The sequence below is a fragment of the Somniosus microcephalus genome, chromosome 28, assembly GCF_052327205.1.
Source record: "Somniosus microcephalus isolate GS21.2 chromosome 28, FLI_Smic_1.0, whole genome shotgun sequence".
Lineage (NCBI taxonomy): Eukaryota > Metazoa > Chordata > Chondrichthyes > Squaliformes > Somniosidae > Somniosus > Somniosus microcephalus.
Window position 1 is genome coordinate 4886131 of NC_141014.1, and position 19829 is coordinate 4905959.

Below are 19829 nucleotides of genomic sequence, written 5' to 3' on the forward strand. Positions count from 1 at the left end.
CCCCTCAGTCACACCATCCCACCCCTCAGTCACACCAACCCACCCCTCAGTCACACCAACCCACCCCTCAGTCACACCATCCCACCCCTCAGTCACACCAACCCACCCCTCAGCCACACCAACCCACCCCTCAGTCACACCAACCCACCCCTCAGTCACACCAACCCACCCCTCAGTCACACCATCCCACCCCTCAGTCACACCATCCCACCCCTCAGTCACACCATCCCGCCCCTCAGTCACACCAACCCACCCCTCAGTCACACCATCCCACCCCTCAGTCACACCATCCCGCCCCTCAGTCACACCATCCCGCCCCTCAGTCACACCAACCCACCCCTCAGTCACACCATCCCGCCCCTCAGTCACACCAACCCACCCCTCAGTCACACCATCCCACCCCTCAGTCACACCATCCCACCCCTCAGTCACACCAACCCACCCCTCAGTCACACCATCCCACCCCTCAGTCACACCATCCCACCCCTCAGTCACACCATCCCACCCCTCAGTCACACCAACCCACCCCTCAGTCACACCAACCCACCCCTCAGTCACACCATCCCACCCCTCAGTCACACCAACCCACCCCTCAGTCACACCATCCCACCCCTCAGTCACACCATCCCACCCCTCAGTCACACCATCCCGCCCCTCAGTCACACCATCCCCTGGGAGAGGCAAGAAACCTGAGGCCAATTAAAGGCAATCAAGCCAGCTCCAGGAGACTGCATCACTCACCATCCCCAGCTACCCTGCAACTTCACCTCTGTAACTTCAAACGTCCTCCCCTCCGGAACTTGCCCTGCTCCCTATTGAAGGACTGCGGGGAATCCACACTCCCCACACACTTCAGTAATCTGTTCCAGAGGGCACAGACTCTGTGTGAAAATAAATACTTCCTAACCCACCTAACTCTCTTCCTGTGTAGTTTATATATATTCCCTAGTTCTCAAATAACCTATCTGACTGGACAGAATCTAATCCCTACTTCATATTTAAAAGCCTCAATCATACCTCCTCCATGCCTGTGTTAAACATATTTAAATGTAACTCAACTTTTCTAACTATTCTTACAGAATCATACAGCACAGAAGGAGGCCATTAGGCCCATCGTGCCTGTGCCGGCTTTTTGAAAGAGCTCTCCAATTAGTCCCGCTCTTTCCCCGGAGCCCTGCAAATATTTCATAGAAACATAGAAGATAGGAGCAGGAGTAGGCCATTCAATGAGATCATGACTGATCATCCAAGTTCAGTACCCTGTCCCTGCTTTCTCCCCATATCCCTTGATCCCTTTAGCCTTAAGAAATATATCCAACTCCTTCTTGAATATATTTAATGAATTGGCCTCTACTGCCTTCTGTGGTAGAGAATTCCACAGGTTCACCACTCTCTGGGTGAAGAAATTCCTCCTCATCTCTGTCCTAAATGGCCTACCCCTTATCCTTAGACTGTGACCCCTGGTTCTGGACTCCCCGACCATCGGGAACATCCTTCCTGCATCTAGTCTGTCCAGTCCTGTCAGAATTTTATAAGTTTCAATGAGATCCCCTCTCATTCTTCTAAACTCCAGCGAGTACAAGCCCAATCGACCCAATCTCTCCTCGTACGTCATTCCTGCCATCCCAGGTATCAGCCTGGTGAATCTTCGCTGAACTCCCTCTATGGCAAGAACATCCTTCCTCAGATAAGGCGACCAAAACTGCACACAATACTCAAGATGTGGTCTCACCAAGGCCCTGTACAACTGGAGCAAGACATCCCTGTTCCTGTACTCAAACCCTCTTGCTACGAAGGCCAACATACCATTTGCCTTCTTAACCGCCTGCTGCACCTGCATGCTTACCTTCAGCGACTGGTGCACAAGGACACCCAGGTCTCGTTGCACTTCCCCTTCTCCCAATCTAATGCCATTCAGATAATCTGCCATCCTGTTTTTGACACCAAAGTGGATAACCTTGCATTTATCCACATTGGGCAGATGCAGTATAATCACCCAACCTGTCCAAATCGTACTGGAGTTTCTCGGCATCCTCCTCACAGCACACACGCCCACCCAGCTTTGTGTCGTCTGCAGACTTGGAGATATTACATCTAGTTCCCTCATCTAGATCATTGATATATATTGTGAATAGCTGGGGTCCAAGGACCGATCCCTGCGGTACCCCACTAGTCACTGCCTGCCACTCGGAAAAAGGCCCGTTTATTCCAACACTTTGCTTTCTGTCTGCCAACCAGTTCTCTATCCAAGTCAATACCTTGCCCCCAATCCCATGTGCCTTAACTTTACACGCTAATCTCTTATGCGGGACCTTTTTCCTTTTTAAGTAGGAATCCAATTCTCTTTTGAAACTAATTATTGAATTTGCTTCCACCACCCTTTCAGGCAGTGCGTTCCAAATCATAACAAGAAATTCTCCTCTTTCTCCCCCCCCCCCCCGGCTTTTTTGTCAATGATTTGAAATCTGTGTCCTCCGGTAACTGAACCTCCTGCCACTGGAAACCGTGTCTCCCTGTCTACTCTATCAAAACCCCTCTATTAAATCTCCCCTTAACCTTCTGTGCTATGGAGAACAACCCCCGCTTCTCTAGTTGAAGTCCCTCATCCCTGGTACCATTCGAGTAAATCTCTACACGCGCTCCAAGGCCTTGCCATCCTTCCTGAAGTGCAGTGCCTAGAATTGGACAATACTCTCGCTGAAGTCTAACTAGTAATTTATAAAGGTTTAGCATAACCTCCTTGTTTTTGTCTGTATTCCTCTATTAATAAAGACAAGGATCCTGAATGCTTTTTTTAACCGTCTTATCAACTTGATAAAACCCCTAAATAAAAATTCTCTTAAAATCATTCCCTCGCCTTGTTTTTTATCTTCCACCCAACTGCACTTTGGGGGCAGGGATAAGATTTTAAAAGCTGTATTTTCCTTGGCCGAAGACCAGCTGTAAAAGCCTTTGTTGTAGCTAATCGAAAGCCTAGGCTTGGAAAATTGACCGGGTCCAGCATACATGGTGATTGTGATAAAAACAGGAAATGCTGAAAATACTCAACAGGTCAGGCAGCATCTGGGGAGAGGGAAACCGAGTTAACGTTGCAGGTCGATGACCTTTCATCAGAACTGGAAAAAGTTAGAAATGTAACACGTTTTAAGCAGAGGCAGGGAAGTGGGGGGGGGGGAAGAGGAAAGAACAAAAAGGAAGGTCTGGGATAGGGTGGAGGGCAGGAGAGATTAAATGACAAAAGGGATGGTAATGGGAGAAGTAAAGAAACAAGGGCTGGGTCTCGAGGAGCTGTAAATGACAACAGCAGAATCATTACCGACAGCTGCTGTACGCAAAAAAAATGGGAGCAGTGGTTCTGATCTGAAATTGTTGAACTCGATGTTGAGTCCGGAAGGCTGTAAAGTGCCTAATCGGAGGATGAGGTGCTGTTCCTCGAGCTTCCGTTGCTGAGTCTGGCAAAGGCAGCTCCTTCGTGGTGCTGAGCGGGTTCGTTCTAAGCCTCTTCCTTAAACAGCTCAGCGCCTCTTTACTGTGTTGTTTGTATCTCCATAGGCGTTTGAAGTGGCTGAACAGGAGCTGGGAATTCCGGCGCTCCTGGACCCAGAAGACATGGTCGCGATGCGTATTCCAGACCGTCTCAGCATTCTGACTTACGTGTCTCAGCTCTACAACTACTTCACCAACCAGACCCATGGTATGGCGTGGGGACTGTGGTGCCATTTCATTTCTGCATGCTTTGGAAAACTGATTCCGTTTTTAATTTCTTCAATTAAAGATCCGGGCCCAAAGGGTTATAGTTTGAGTTTGTTTTAGACAGTAGAGAAAATAAAGAAGCAGTTCAATCCAGAGTCAAAAAAATCGATGCGCGAGTTACAAAGGATGCTTCAAGTGCAGTACAGCCACCACACAAGCTGCTTCAGGACATCCAGAACAGCAGTAAACACAGTTAGCGATTGTCTTGTGAAACTAGCAAGGCTGATGCACATACAGTATCCATTTATAATGCAATATAACAAGGCAAGGCAGCAATATAGGATCCCAATGAAATTGGAGAGATCAAAACACAGTCTTTGGCAAAGAGAAGTTAGTAACCATGAACTAGAGCCAAAAGTGATGCTGAGCAACACTGCAACCTTAGACGAGCTACAAATATCCCTTCCTCATTCAGTCAGCTGAATGGGGGAGCTCCTTGGTCGCTCTTGCTTTGAGCTTGTTGTCACACTGGGCCGAGCAGGCGCGGGTTCCTCCCCCACACTCTCATGGCTCCGTTTTTTGTCTGCCAATGTTGGTAGCAATTTTTTTCTCTCGTCAGCCTGCCGACAAAAGTCTTCCAGGCCACTGCTGTTTCCTTTTACAGGTCACGTGTGAGGCTGCAAACATTTTCTGTACGTTCCTTTTTAAATGGTTTTCTCTTTCTTTGTGCACTTTACAGTTCTACAAGTCTTTAGCATTGACTTTCATTCTCAATGTTTCCCAATTTTCTCATTAAAAACTGATTGTAAAAGCTTGTGTAGGTATGTAAAAAGGAAGAGATTAGCAATAGTGAACGTGGGTTGCTCACAGGCAGGACAGGGTCCCCCATTCAGTTGACTGAATGAGGAAGGGATATTTGTAGCTCGTCTAAGGTTGCAATGTTACTCAGCATCACTTTTGGCTCTAGTTCATGGTTACTAACCTCTCTTTGCCAAAGACTGTGTTTTGATCTCTCCAATTTCATTGGGATCCTATATTTCTGCTTTGCCTTGTTATATTTTGCATTATAAATGGATACTGTATGTGTATCAGCCTTGCTAGTTCCACAAGACAATCGCTAACTGTGTTTACTGCTGTTCTGGATGTCCTGAGGGAATAAGGAAATAGCAGAGACATTAAAGAAATACTTTGTATCTGTCTTCACGGTAGAAGACACAAAAAACATTCCAGAAATAGTGGGGAACCAAGGGTCTAGTGAGAATGAGGAACTTATAGAAATTAGCATTAGTAAAGAAATAGTACTGGAGAAATTAATGGGACTGAAAGCCGACAAATCCCCTGGACAGTGTTCCTGCTTTTTTTTGGATGCCTGGCCCCTTTAACGGGCCGCGTGGCCCATTCACATTTCCGCCCATGCGCGTTTTTTCCATTGTAAAGCCGTTGAGTGACCTGCACACAACCTCCAGAGCGCTGCGCAGCCACACAGCTTCACTAGAACATTGCCCCTGGACCTGATGGCCTACATCCTAGGGTTTAAAAAGAAGAGGTGGCTACAGACATCATTGATGCATTGGTTTTGATCTTCCAGAATTCCCGAGATTTTAGAATTGTCCCCGCAGATTGGAAGGTAGCAAACATAACCCCGCTATTCAAGAAAGGAGGGAGAGAGAAAACGGGGAACTACAGGCCAGTTAGCCTGACATCAGTAGGGGAAGATGCTAGAATCTATTATTAGGGACGTGGTAACAGAACACTTAGAAAATCATAAATAAAAACAGAAAATGCTGGAAACACTCAGCAGGCCAGGCAGCATCCGTGGAGAGAGAAACAGAGTTAACGTTTCAGGTCTGGGAACCTTCATCAGAACTGGAAAAAGCTGGAGATGTAACAGACATTAAGCAGGTGCAGAGACAGGGGGGGGTGGCGGGGGGGGGGGGGGGAATTGAAGGAACATACTGTGCTGAGGTAAGAGGCAGGAAAGATCAATGTTGCAAAGGGGGCAGCAAAATCATACAACATGAAAAATGGGAGCAGGGGTTATAGTTTGAAATTGTTGCACTCAGTGTTGAGTCCAGAAGGCTGTAAAGTGCCTAATCGAAAGATGAGGTGCTGTTCCTCGAGCTTACATTGGGCTTCATTGGAACAGTGTAAGAGGCCGAGGATGGAGCGATCAGAGTGGGAGTGAAGCAGAGCATTAAAGTGACAGGCGACCGGAAGCTCGGGGTCACCCTTACGGACTGAACGGAGGTGTTCCACAAAGCAGTCACCCAATCTGTGTTTGATCTCCCCAATGTAGAGGAGACCGCAGCGTGAGCAGCGAATACAGTATACTAGATTGCAAGAAGTACAAGTAAATCGCTGTTTCACCTGGAAGGGGTGTTTGGGGCCCTGGACAGTGGGAAGGGAGGAGGTAAAAGGGCAGGTGTTGCATCTCCTCCGCTTGCACGGGAAGGTGTCAGGGGAAGGGCTGTTATGGGTGATTGAGGAGTGGACCAGGGTGTCGCGGAGGGAGCGGTCCCTTCGGAATGCTGAAAGGAGAGGTGAGGGGAAGATGCGTTTGATGGTGGGATCACGTTGGAGGTGGCGGAAATGGCGGAGGATGATCCGTTGAATGTGGAGGCTGGTGGGGTGAAAGGTGACGACAAGGGAAACCCTATCGTGGTTCCGGGACGGAGGAGAAGGGGTGAGAGCAGAAGTGCGGGAAATGGAACGGACACGGTCAAGGGCCGTGACAACCACAGTAGAGGGGAATCCTCGGTTGAAGAAAAAGGAAGACATGTCGGAAGCACTGGTATGGAAGGTGGCATCGTCAGAACAGACGCGGCAGAGACGGAGAAACTGGGAGAATGGAATAGAGTTATAAAGCACAGAAAGAGGTCCTTTGGCCCATCGTGTCTGCGCCGGCCATCAAGCCCTGTCTATTCTAATCCCATTTTCCAGCACTTGGTCCGTAGCCTTGTATGTTATGGCGTTTCAAGTGCTCATCTAAATGCTTCTTGAATGTTGTGAGGGTTCCTGCCTCTACCACCCTTTCAGGCAGTGAGTTCCAGATTCCAACCACCCTCTGGGTGAAAAAGTTTTTCCTCAAATCTTGAAACTATGCCCCCTGGTTATTGACCCCTCTACTAAGGGGAAAAGTTCCTTTCTATCTACCCTATCTATGCCCCTCATAATTTTGTACACCTCAATCAGGTCCCCCCTCAGAGTCCTTACAGGAAGCGGGATGGGAGGAAGTGTAGTCCAGGTAGCTGTGGGAGTTAGTGGGCTTTTGGTGGATGTTTGTCGATAGCCGATCGCCAGAAATGAAGACAGAAGTCAAGGAAGGGAAGAGAAGAGTCGGAGATGGACCATGTGAAGGTGAGGGAAGGGTGGAAATTGAAAGTAAAGTGAATGAACTTTTATAGTTCAGGGTGAGAGCCGGAAACGGCACCGACATAGTCGTCGATGTACCAGAACTTAGAAAATCATAATAGGATTGGGCAGTGTCAACACCGATTTTGAATATGAGTGTTTGACAAATGAGGATTTTTTGAGGTTGTAACTAGCGGGGTAGATAAGGGGGAACCAGTGGATGTAGTATATTTGTATTTTTGAAAAGCGTTCGATAAGGTGCTACACAAGAAGTTACTACACAAAATTAGGGCTCATGGGATTGGGGCTAATATACTAGCGTGGATTGAGGATTGGTTAACGGACAGAAAGCAGACAGTAGGAATAAACGGGTCATTTTTGGGTTGGCAGCCTGTAACTGGTTGGGTACCGCAAGGATCAATGCTTGGCCCTCAGATATTTACAATCTCTATCAATGACTTAGATGAGGGGACCGAGTGTAATATATTCAAGTTTGCTGATGATACAAAGCTAGGTGGGAAAGTAAGCTGAGAGGAGGACGTAAAGAGGCTGCAAAGGGATATAGACCGGTTAAGTGAGTGGGCAAGAACATGGCAGATGGAATATAATGTGGGGAAATGTGAAGTTGCCCACTTTAGTAGGAATAATAAAAAAGCAGAATATTTTTTAAGTGATTGGGAAATGTTGGTGCTCAGAGGGACCTGGATGTCCTTGTACACGAATCACTGAACGTTAACATACAGGTACAGCAAGCAATTAGGAAGGCAAGTGGTATGTTAGCCTTTATTACAAAGGGATTGGCGTATAAGAGTAAAGAAGTCTTACTGCAATTATATAGGGCCTTGGTTAGACCATACCTGGAGTACTGTGGACAGTTTTAGTCTCCTTACCTAAGGATGGATATACTTGCCTTTGAGGGAGTGCAGCAAAGGTTCACTAGACTGATTCCTGGGATGAGGGGAGATTGAGTAGACTAGGCTTATACTCCCTAGAGTTTAGAAGAATGAGAGGCGATCTCATTTTGAAACATATAAGATTCTTAAGGGGCTTGACAGGGTAGATGCTGGGGGGATGTTTCCCCTGGCTGGAGAATCTAGAACTAGGGGCCACGGTCTTGGGATAAGGGGTCGGCCATTTAGGACTGAGATGAGTATAAATTTCTTAATTTCTTCACACAAGACATTTTAGTGGTAAATTTAAACATGTTACAGTGAAAGATGTAATTTTTTGAATATTTTATTTAGTTTAAATGTTATTTTGCATATGAGAATTCTCTTTTAGTGAGAAAAAAGGCAGATGAAAATCTTTTTAGAAAGCACTTTGTGTGATTTGGCTGATAAAACACTGACAGTGAAAAGTTGACATTTTCGGCTGCAGACAGTGACCCCACTATACCAGGCCAGATGGGGATGTTTGAGAAATTTCCCCCTCGATCACGCTGGACACTGCACTGCTGTAAGTGACTGGGATTGATTTTACCCACATCCATTTGGACGTAACTATTCTCCACTCACTGCATTTTGCTGGAGAAATAACCCTGCTTTTATTGGGCAAAGTTGCTATAATGCTCTGTTTAACCAGATTGCCTGCTGAGTAAATAGACTTTATTTGCTGTAAAATCGAGCGTATGCTGTGAATCCTGCCGTAAGTCCCGCCCCGCCTCCAACTCATTGGCTGGCACAGTGGTGTCGATAGACACTCTGGACATTTTTCCCACGGGACACGGGAAATAATGTGTAGTGGACAGGAGGTGTGCACATACACAAATTTACTGAGGTACAAATATGTATCAGCTTTGTTTTTTGATGGTGTCAGCTGAGGGAGCAATTTTGTTCAGATTCTAGGAGAACTCTTCAGTAAAACGTATGAGATCCTGGGCTTTATAAATCGAGTCATAGAGTACAAAAGCCAGGAAGTTATGCTAAACTTATATAAAACACTAGTTCGGCTTCAGTGTTGTGTCCAATTATGAGCACACTTTAGGAAGGACATGAAGACTTTGGAGAGAGTACAGAAGAGATTTACTAGAATGGTTCCCAGAATGAGGGACTACAGTTACGTGGATAGATTAGAGAAGCTGGGGTTATAGAAGTCATAGACTCCGAGAAATTTACAGCACAGAAGGAGGCCATTTGGCCCATCGTGTCTGCGCCGGTCAAAAAAAGAGCTCTCCAGCCTAATCCCACTTTCCAACTCTTGTTCCGTAGCCTTGTAGGTTACAGCACTTCAAGTTCTTTTTAAATGTGGTGAGAGTTTCTGCCTCTACCACCCTTTCAGGCAGTGAGTTCCAGACCCCCACCACCCTCTGGGTGAAAACATTTCTCCTCAACTCCCCGCTAATCTTAACTCCCCTCTAAACCTCCGAACAATTACTTTAAATCTCTGCCCCCTGGTTATTGACCTCTCTGCTAAGGGAAATAGGTCCTTCCTATCCACTCTATCTAGGCCCCTCATAATTTTATACACCTCAATTCAATCTCCTCTCAGCCTCCTCTGTTCCAAAGAAAACAACTCCAGCCTATCCAATCTTTCCTTATAGCTAAAATTCCCCAGTCCTGGCAGCATCCTCGTAAATCTCCGCTGTACCCTCTCTAGTACAATCACATCTTTCCTGTGATGTGGTGACCAGAAATGTAGGCAGTATTCTAGCTGTGGCCTAACTAGTGTTTTATGCAGTTCTAGCAAAACCTCTCTCCCGTATCCTGCCTTAACCACCTTATCTACTACCTGCTACCTTCAGAGATCTGTGGACATGCACTCCAAGAGCAGAGAAGGCTAAGAGGAGATTTGATCGAGGTGTTTAAAATCATGAAGGGTTTCGATAGAGTAAATAAAGAGAAACTGTTTCCAATGGCTGAAGGGTCGATAACCAGAGGACACAGATTGAAGGTGATTGACAAAAGAACCAGAGGTGACATGAGGAAAAACATTTTTATGCAACAAATGGTTAAGATTTGGAATGCACTGCCTGATAGGGTGGTGGATACAGATTCAATAATCGTGTTCAAATGGGGATTGGATAGATACTTGAAGGAGAAAAAATTGCAGGGATACGGGGAGTGGGACTAACGGGATTGCTCTTTGAAAGAGCCGGCACAGACTCAATGGGCCAAATGGCCTCCTTCTGTACTATACTGTTCTATGACTTTACAACTCCTTGCTGCACTTCGAGTAGTGCAATGTGATCTTTTACGTCCACTTGGAAAGGCAGATGAGACCTCTGCTTAATATTTCCTCTGAAAGCCAGCAGCAGCACTCCCTCAGTGTTGCTCCGAAGTGTCAGCCTAGATCATGCACTCGAGTTCTGGAGTGGGACTTGAACCCACCACCTTGTATGTAGCTCCTGGGCTTGTTGACACCCACCTTCATGGTTTTGCACGGCCATCCTTTCCTGAGATTGTTGCAGCTGAATCTTCAGACACACGGATTTCCAAGGCACCATATTGTTGAATAATATTGAAATCAATCTAGTAACGAATTGTTTCGACTGGTGGTTTGGAGACCAATGCAGCATTGCAGCTTGTGCCATCTCCTGCTACTGTGGTAATCCACTGTGCCTCACAGGATGAGGTGCCTCTATTTCTGGAGAACGGCGCGGCCAAACAGCTGTGAGAATAGAGGCCACCGTGTAAGGCGAGTGGTATCCACTGATAGTCGGCTAGGATTTTGAAGGCTCCAGCCTAACATTGTTTTCTTCCTATAGCTGGTGTTCCTCCAAACATGAAGAGACCAGCTGGGACATCACCGTCAGAACCATCAGTCAAGAAGGCAGTCACGGTGAGCAAACAAGTCCTCTCACCGAATGTAAGTCTGTTAGTGATCATCAACCATTGGGATAACTTTACTCTGGTAATCCTGTTAACTATCACTGAAATGGCATTACTCATTATCACTGAATAACATTATACTACCCCTGCAAGCACATTAACTACAACAATTTGCATTTCCATAGCACCTTTTAATGCAAGGAAAAAAGTCCTAGGGGGCTTCACAGAGGCATAATCTAAAAAAAATGGATGCTGGGCCACAGAAGATATTAGCAGAAAAAAGGTGGATTTTAACAGAGTGGGGGGTCTTAAAGGAGGAAAGGGAAGTGGAGAAGCGAGGGGATTAAGGTAGGGGATTCCAGAGTTCCGGGCCTAGATAGCTGAAGGCTCGACCGCCAATAGTGAGGCAAGGGGACGCGACGCAGAAGATGCCAGTCAGAGGAATGGAGAGTTCGGGAAATTGTGGGGTGAAAGAGTCAGAGGAGGTTACAGAGATAGGATGGGGCGAGGCCATGAAGGGAATATTAAATTTGAGGCGTTGGGGGACTGGGAGCCAATGTAGGTCAATAAGGATGGGGTAGATGGGTGAGGGATAGGATGTGGGCAGGAGAGCATTGGTCACTACTGACCACACGGTTATAGTTTGGACTTTTTAACCAGTATTTCTCACCCTACTCATCTCAAAAGGCCAGCTTCCATAGGCCAGCCCATACGTCTTATGAAGCAAAACCTGGGAACTATAGACCAGTCAGCTTAACGTCAGTGATAGGAAAAATACTGGAATCTATACTAAAAGAGGTGATAGAAGAGCATCTAGAGACAGAAGATATAATAATATAGTCAGCATGGATTCCGAAAAGCTAAGTCATGCTTAACTAACCTGATAGAATTCTTTGAAGGGAGAATAGACAAAGGTAATGTAGTAGATGTCATATACTTGGATTTTCAAAAGGCCTTCGATAAGGTACCGCACGGTAGGCTCATGACGAAGGTTAGGACATGTGGAGTCGGGACAAATAGCTGAATGGATAGCAAATTGGCTAAAAATAGAAAGCAGAGAGTAGGGGTAAAGGGTAGTTATTCAGATTGGAGGACGGTAGAAAGCGGTGTTCCACAAGGATCAGTGCTGGGACTGCTGTTATTCATAATTTACATTAATGATTTGGACTTGGGAACAAGTAACTCAATATCAAAATGTGCAGATGACACCAAACTGGGGGGTACAGCTAACACTGAGGAAGAATGCCACAAAATACAAGAAGACATTAGAAAACTTGCAGACTGGGCAGTTAAGTGGCAAATGAACTTCAACATCGATAAATGTGAGGTGAGGCACTTTTGTAGGAAAAATAGAAACATCACCGACTCCTTAGAAAATAAGAAACTGAAAGGGGTGGAAGAGCAAAGGGAGCTCGGGATACAGGTGAACAAATCATTAAAAGCAGCATCGCAGGCCAGCAAAGCAATTAAAAATGCTAGCAAAGCACTGGGGTTTATTTCTAGGAATATAGAATTCAAAAGTAATGAAGTTGTGTTCAACTTGTATCGGACCCTGGTCAGGGCACAGCTCTGGTCTCCATAGTATAAAAAGGACCTAGAAGCACTGAAGAAAGTGCAAAAAAGATTTACAAAGTTGGTACCAGAACTGAGAGATTACAGCTGGCGGGAACGACTGAACAGGGTAGGGCTTTTTTCTTTAGAAAAGAGAAGACTTAGACTGTAGAGGTGTTTAAAATTAGGAATGGGTTGGACAGGGTCGATGCGTAGAGAATGTTTCCACTTGTGGGAGAATCCAAAACTAGGGGCCATAAATACAAGATAGTTACTAATATATCCAATAGGGAAATGAGAAACCACTCAGAGAGTGGTTAGAATATGGAACTCGCTACCACAGGGAGTGGTTGAGGCAAGTAGCTTAGATGCTTTGAAAAGCATCACAAGTACATGAGAAAAGGGAATAGAAAAATATGCTGAAAGGCTGAGATGAGGCCGATGGAATGGGAGGAGACTCGTGTGGAGCACAAACCCCAGCACAGACTCGTTGGGCCGAATGGCCTGTTTCTGTGCCGTATATTCGATGTAATTCTCTGTAAAACTTGACCTTCGCGCACAGTGACTGGGATAGCGTACTACCAGCGAACCTTCTGCCACTGAGGTATGCAAATAATACTGCCTCTCCACTGCTGCAACGATTACCAGGGTCGTCTTATTTAACTCGGGCTAAATTACTAATTCGTTTTATTGAGAAGCAAAAATAGAACAGAAGATGAGATAACATTTTTAGTTACACTCATCTGTTCCGAGTCCAACGTGAATTGTTTTTGAAATTCTTGGAATGTTTTTCTCCGCATTCTTCAGCTGGGGTTATGGGTCGTGCATGCGGTAGATCTTTGTTTTGAACCACTTGGACAGTAATCTGGCGGGGCGGGTCGCAGGCCCGTCATAGAACCCATCTGATCTTCAATTCTGTTTAAATGAATGGAATGAAAGATCAGGTGGGTTCTATAAAGGGCAGCAGTCTGCTCCGCTAGATTGGTGCTCGGGTGATGAAGAAAAATCAACCCCGTGGTCTCTAGTCACCAGGGAGGTCCCACTGCAACATGGAGCTGAATGGTTGAATCAGGTGAGCTGTTAAATTAGCCTATGGCTCAGTATATACAAGCGTAGAACTGTCAAATTAGACCCCCCTGAAACAATTAGCTCACAGCTGCTGGTTTGTATTCTTTGACACTTACCTGATAGGAATTCCCGAAACATAACATCCGTTGCTCTGCAAAGGATGCCCCTAGCCACCTCTCGCTCCATGTGACTGCATTCCCTTGAATACCATGTGCTGTATAATTAATATCCTCTTCGAGCACTGTGCACCGTTCTGCTCTCCATATTACTAAAAGGATATACAGCTGAGAGGTTGTAACTATCAGGAAAGGCTGAACAGGCTGGGCCTCTTTTCTCTAGAATAGAGAAGGCTGAGGGGTGACCTGATAGAGGTCTTTACAATTAGGAAAATAAGATATAGAGAAGATGTGTCCGTGTCCGTTCTATCTCCCGCACTTCTGCCCTCACCCCTGCCCCTCCCTCCCGGAACCACAATAGGGTTCCCCTTGTCCTCACCTTTCACCCCACCAGCCTCCACATTCAACGGATCATCCTCCGCCATTTCCGCCACCTCCAAAGTGATCCCACCACCAAACGCATCGTCCCCTCCCCTCCCCTTTCAGCATTCCATAGGGACCGCTCCCTCCGAGACACCCTAGTCCACTCCTCTATCACCCCCAGCACCCCTTCGCCTGGCACCTTCCCGTGCAAGCGCAGGAGATGCAACACCTGCCCTTATACCTCCCCCCTTCCCAATGTCCAGGGCCCCAAACACCCCTTCCAGGTGAAACAGCGATTTACTTGTACTTCTTGCAATCTAGTATACTGTATTCACTGCTCACGATGCGGTCTCCTCTACATTGGGGAGACCAAACGCAGATTGGGTGACCGCTTTGCAGAACACCTCCGTTCAGTCCGTAAGGGTGACCCCGAGCTTCCGGTCGCCTGTCACTTTAATTCACCGCTCCATTCCCACTCGGACCTCTCTGTCCTTGGCCTCTTGCATTGTTCCACGGAAGCTCAACGTAAACTCGAGGAACAGCACCTCATCTTCCGATTAGGCACTTTACAGCCTTCCGGACTCAATATCGAGTTCAACAATTTCAGATCATAACCTCGGCCCCTATTACATTTTTACTTATATTTTTTATCCACATCTTTGTTTTGGATTTCCCCCCCTCCCCACTTTTCCTTTTTTTTCTCTCTCCCACATGGCAGCTGTCTCCCACTCTGCCAGCGCATTTCACACCTAATCTAGAGCCGTCTTTTGTCTCCACTAGTCCTGTCACCATCTCATCTCGTTTTGAATACCTCTTAATGTCTCTTCTCTTTTGTTCTCTCCCAGCCTGGCCCTTAATCTATTTCATTCCCTGTGCTTCTTTAGTCTTGATAAAGGGTTTTGACCCGAAACGTTGACTCTAATCTCTCTCTCCGCGGATGTTGCCTGGCCTGCTGAGTTTTTCCAGCATTTTCTGTTATTATATAGAGAAGATGTTTCCATTTGTGGGGATTCCAAAACTAGGGACCATAAATATAAGGTAGTCACTAATAAATCCAATAGGGAATTCGGGAGAAACTTCTTCACCCAGAGAGTGGTGAGAATGTGGAACTCGCTCCCACAGGGAGTGGGTGTAGTGAATAGTATGGACGCATTTAAGGGGATGCTGGATAAACATACGAGGGAGAAAGGAATAGAAGGATATGGTGATGGGAGTGGACGAAGAGGGGTGGGAGGAGGCTCGTGTGGAGCAGAAACTCCGGCACGGACCAGCTGGGCCAAATGGCCTGTTTCTGTGCTGCAGCTTCGATGTAAAAGGCTGGCTGTCATTCTGCTTCACCCAGACTCTCTCTCTCTCTCTCCCTCTCTCGTGTTTGGTGCTGGTAGTGTCATTCCTAACCTCCATGTCCTTTATCCACCAGAGCGACACCCCAGTGGAGACTGCAGAGCGGCCCCGGCGGAACACGCTCAGCAGCACCTGTGCAATTTGCAGCAAACACGTGCACTTGGTGCAGAGATACCTGGTGGATGGGAAACTTTATCATCGCAACTGCTTTAGGTGAAGTGAAGTGAAAGTGCCGGCTCCTTGCTGCAGTGCCGCTGGTGGCTGATATCTAAATTCGTTTACGGGATGCGTAACAGCAAGAGTCAGTTGCTTAAAACTGCAATGCTTTCTGATCAAGGCCGCTTAGTGGCTTCCTGCAATGAGACGGGCCTGATTCAGCAGCTACACCAGTAATCATTAAGGAAATTATTAGGGTGTAAATCTCACTGACACATGATTGGGTTAAATGAATCTTTTGTAGTTATTTTGAATTAGTTCTCAGGATGTGGGAGATACTGGCACGGCCACATTTACTGCTGATTCACAGTTTCCCTAAGAAGGTGGTGCTGACCCTTGAACCGCTGCCGTCTGTGGTGAAGGCGCTCCCACAATGCTGTTAGGTAGGGAATTCCAGGATTCTGACCCAGAGACGATGGAGTAACGGTGATACCTGGCCAAGTCAGGCTGGTGTCTCACTTGGAGGTGATAGTGCTCCCACAATGCTGTTAGGTAGGGAATTCCAGGATTCTGACCCAGAGACGATGGAGCAACGGTGATACCTGGCCAAGTCAGGCTGGTGTCTTACTTGGAGGTAATGGTGCTCCCACAACATTGCTTGCTCTTGTCCTTTTTGGTGATCGAGGTGCTGTCGGTAACCTTTGTGAGTTGCTGCAGTGCATCCTGTGAATCATATACGCTGCAGCCACACTGCACCAGTGGTGTTGGGGGGTGGGTAGGGAATAGTGAGTCCAGTGCCAGGGGCACCAATCCAACTGCTCTGTTCAGGATGGTGTCGAGTCTCTTGAGTGTTGCTGCAGTTGCACCCCTCCAGATGATGAGAGGCAAGAATTCCATCACACTCCCGACTTGAACCTTGTAGAGGAAACTTTCATTTAACCGGAGGTTAAAAGTCCAGAAAGCTCTATCTACCGTCAAAATTCAGGAGCCATTTTTTTACTTCTCGTTGCTTTTTTTTCCCAGTCAGGCTCTGCAAGGTCTGTAGCTAAGCAACAGCTTCAGCAAGAGACGCTTGCAGCTGCAGCCGACTGTTTTGAAGCTGTTGCTAAGCAACAGGGTTTCAACATTAGAGCTGGTTCATACGGCAGTTTTGATCTAACGGCACCAGCTCGGTCCCGTCAGTGCCGGATACCAGAAAGTTTCCTGTAGATGGTAGAGAGACTTTGAGGGGTTGGGAGGTGAGCCACTCATCACAGAGTACCCAGCCGCTGCCCTGCTCTTGCAATCAGGGGGTTGATGTGGTTGGTCCATGGTCAATGGTGACCCGCAAGATGTTGATGGTGGGGGACTCGGTGAGGTTGAGGTGGCTGTGCTTTCTCTTGTCTAACATGGCCATTAGTTGATGTGAATGTTACCTGCCACATGTCAGCCCAAGCCTGGGTGTTATCCGGGTCCTGCTGTAGACTGGCATGGGCTGCTTCATTATCAGAGGAGTTGGAGCTGAACACTGGAATCGTCAGTGAACAGCCCCACTCCTGACTTTATGATGGAGCAGCTGAAGGTGGCTGGGCTGAGAACATTTCCCTGAGGAACTCCTGCAGCGATGTCCTGGAGCTGAGATGACTGGTCTCCGACAACCACAACCACCTTCCTTCATGTCAAGTGTGACTCCCCAAGATGGGAGGGTTTCCCTTTGACCCCCACTGGCCACAGTTCTGCTAGAGCTCCTGAGATATGGATTCAGATCCAACCAGCACAGACTAATAGGAGGACACTGTCCTCTCTGCTCTGTAAGGGTCCTGGGTGAAATGAAATAAAGCAAGGTCAGTCTAGCTTCCAGTGAGATGGGGAAAATGACTTCAGTCACCTGAGAGAGGGCACGGGGTGACTGAGCAACGTGACTAACTTTGGTTGGTCCAATCTGGGCCACTGTTGTGAACCTGAGCTTAGGTTGAAAAGCTTACACATTCCACTTTCAACGCTGAGTGAAAAAAATTAAATTATAAGCATGGGAATAAAAGGAGGCTTTTATGAGAATTTAAAATAAAATAAACCAAGTAACAAAATGTGTAATGTTACATTGAAGAGAAACACAGCTGACATCCCTTCGATCAGTCTGTGCGTAGGATAGCTGGACTAGCGTAAGAGGCTGTCGTCTTTACTGAGGGGTGATTTTTGGGGTGGGCAGGGTTCTATATTTGTTTTTGGAATGATGAATGGCCCTTCCCTCCTGACGTGTAGTGTCCTACCTGACCGTGGACTGGTGAATGATCTGCGCTAGTTTAATCATTCTCGCTCTCTCTTCCCCCTCAGGTGTAAGGAGTGTTCCAGCACTCTGCTCCCTGGAGCCTACAAACCTGGCGCACATTTGGGCACCTTCGTGTGCACGCACCATCGAGGGTGGGTGACCGGACAGCTGCTGCGCCCGCAGTCTGCTCAGACCCTACAATCGCGCCATGGCTCTGGCTTCATGCCTGCACTGACACTTTCACCAGCTAGCCCACTGCCACCACAACATTCCCAGGTGCCCACAGAAGGACCAGAAGACTGTATACGCAGCCCGGCGTCAGAGGCAGGATTAAATGAAGAGGAAAGTGGTACACGGTCAAACACCCCAGGGTTCGGCCTTTCCCTTTCGGTTAAACGGCTTTCTGCGGCCTTTTCAGTCCCCACTGAAAACAGCCATCCTGCCACTGGCAAAACACCGAAACAACTGGTGCTTTCCAACAGCTTCAGCTTCAGGGATATATTAAAGCCTGGAGTGGAATCTCGTCTGCCCGAGGAAGCACCGAGATTGGCAGACTCCTGTGTTCCCAAAGAACAGACTGAGTGTGGCGTGAGTGAGCAGCCAGTGCCAGGGCCGCAGCCTGACCTGCTGAATTCTCAGAACGAGGAACAGCAAGCAGCGCACACGGAGATGGGCATCGCCACTGAGAACGAAGAGAGCACCAACACCTCGGGGTCTCCAGCCAGCTGCACCGGCGAAAGCCCAGATACAAGCCTGGCTTCAGTGAGCATAGACGCTTCTGACGAGAAGCTTATGATTCCTGTTCCTGTTCCGAGGAAAACAGTTGACTCTGCATCGTCACCCGTGGCAACACCACGTCCAGTACCTCGACCACGGGTTAGCTTTGGTGGTGGAACTACTGAAACACCTGCCCAGAGATCGGAGAGCAGTGTACTGCTAAATGGTATGTGATGCCTCTACAATAACAGCCAGTTTTATTGATACAGCACCTTCAATGTAGAAAAATGTCCCAAAGCACCTTAGATTGAGGGAAAGAATGGACGTCAAGCTAAAGAACAAGAGTGTAGCAGGTTTGCACAAAAGCTTGGTTCAAAAAAAGTGGATTTTAAGGAGGGTTTTAATGGAGGAGAGACAGTTGAAGGGTTTAAGGATGGAAGTTCCGGCGCTTAGGGCCTCGTTGGCAGAAGGCACAGCCGCCAATGGTGGGGCGAAGGAGAGGGTGCCTAAGAGGCTGTAGTTAGAGTTCATGGGGGAAGTTGTATGGCTGGAGGGGATTACACATGGGGTGGGGCAAGACCATGGAGAGAATTAAAGACACGGTGAAGAATATAAACTTGAGGTGCTGGGGGCCCGGGAGCCCAGTGTAAGTCAGCAAGGACCTGAGTGTGAAAGGCCAGCGCTCTACGGTCAACCTCCGCTGAGTTTTGTCATCTGAAGCTTCGCCATCGCTGAAAACAATGTAAAAAGAACATTTAAAAAGTGCTGATGGAGTAAAACAGATTGTTTGTATTAAATGACCTTACAATACTCGAGCAAAGAGCTGGCCCAGGCATGATGGCTGAATGGTCTCCTCTGTACTGTACGATTCTATGAATACAGTTGAGCTAGAGACAGCTAACCCAGAACAGCAGTCTTCTCCGGTTGATGCTGCTAGTTGCTCGGAGCATAGAAACACTTTGAGTAAGTGTGCTAGTTATCAATCCTAGAAGCGTACAGCACAGGAGGAGGCCATTCGGCCCATCGTGTTTGAGCTGGCTCCTTGAAAGAATGTCCAAAACCCTCAGTTCCTCGTCCTCCAGTAACTGTCCACCTCCCTTTTCAAATTATTTATGGAATTGGCTTCCACCACCTTTTCAGGCACAGCGTTCCACATCCCAACAATTCTCCTTTCCCCTCTCGATCCTTTGCCTATGATCTTCAATCTCTGACCTCTGGTTATTGGCCCACTCGCCAGAGGGAATAGTTTTTCTCTATCTACTCTATCAAAACCTCTCATTGCCTTGAAAAGCTCTGTTAGGTAGGGGTAATCCCAAACTCCAGGGCAACTCCAACCCCACCCCAAAGCACTGCTAGAGCTGCAGAGCCCAGCCCGTTGCTGCGGGGACCCGGCCCGGTTCAGTAAATCTATAATCCACAGCCTGTTTTTATAAAGCGTCCGACTCGCCACCTGCT

General features: G+C 47.3%; 1 protein-coding gene across 4 annotated transcripts in view; it reads left to right on the top strand.

The window, feature by feature from the left end:
- Positions 1-19829, top strand: part of micall1a (MICAL-like 1a) — a 133664-nt gene that overhangs the window by 26302 nt on the left and 87533 nt on the right. For 2 of the 4 annotated variants that reach the window (XM_085969421.1, XM_085969423.1), the window contains exons 3-6: positions 3553-3694; positions 10748-10848; positions 15330-15466; positions 17723-18600. In XM_085969421.1, the coding sequence (XP_085825547.1) occupies positions 3553-3694; positions 10748-10848; positions 15330-15466; positions 17723-18600 (1258 nt within the window). Of the gene's footprint in view, positions 1-3552; positions 3695-8426; positions 8500-10747; positions 10849-15329; positions 15467-17722; positions 18601-19829 lie in introns of those variants that run through there. The other 2 variants (XM_085969422.1, XM_085969425.1) reach the window with 2 other exon arrangements.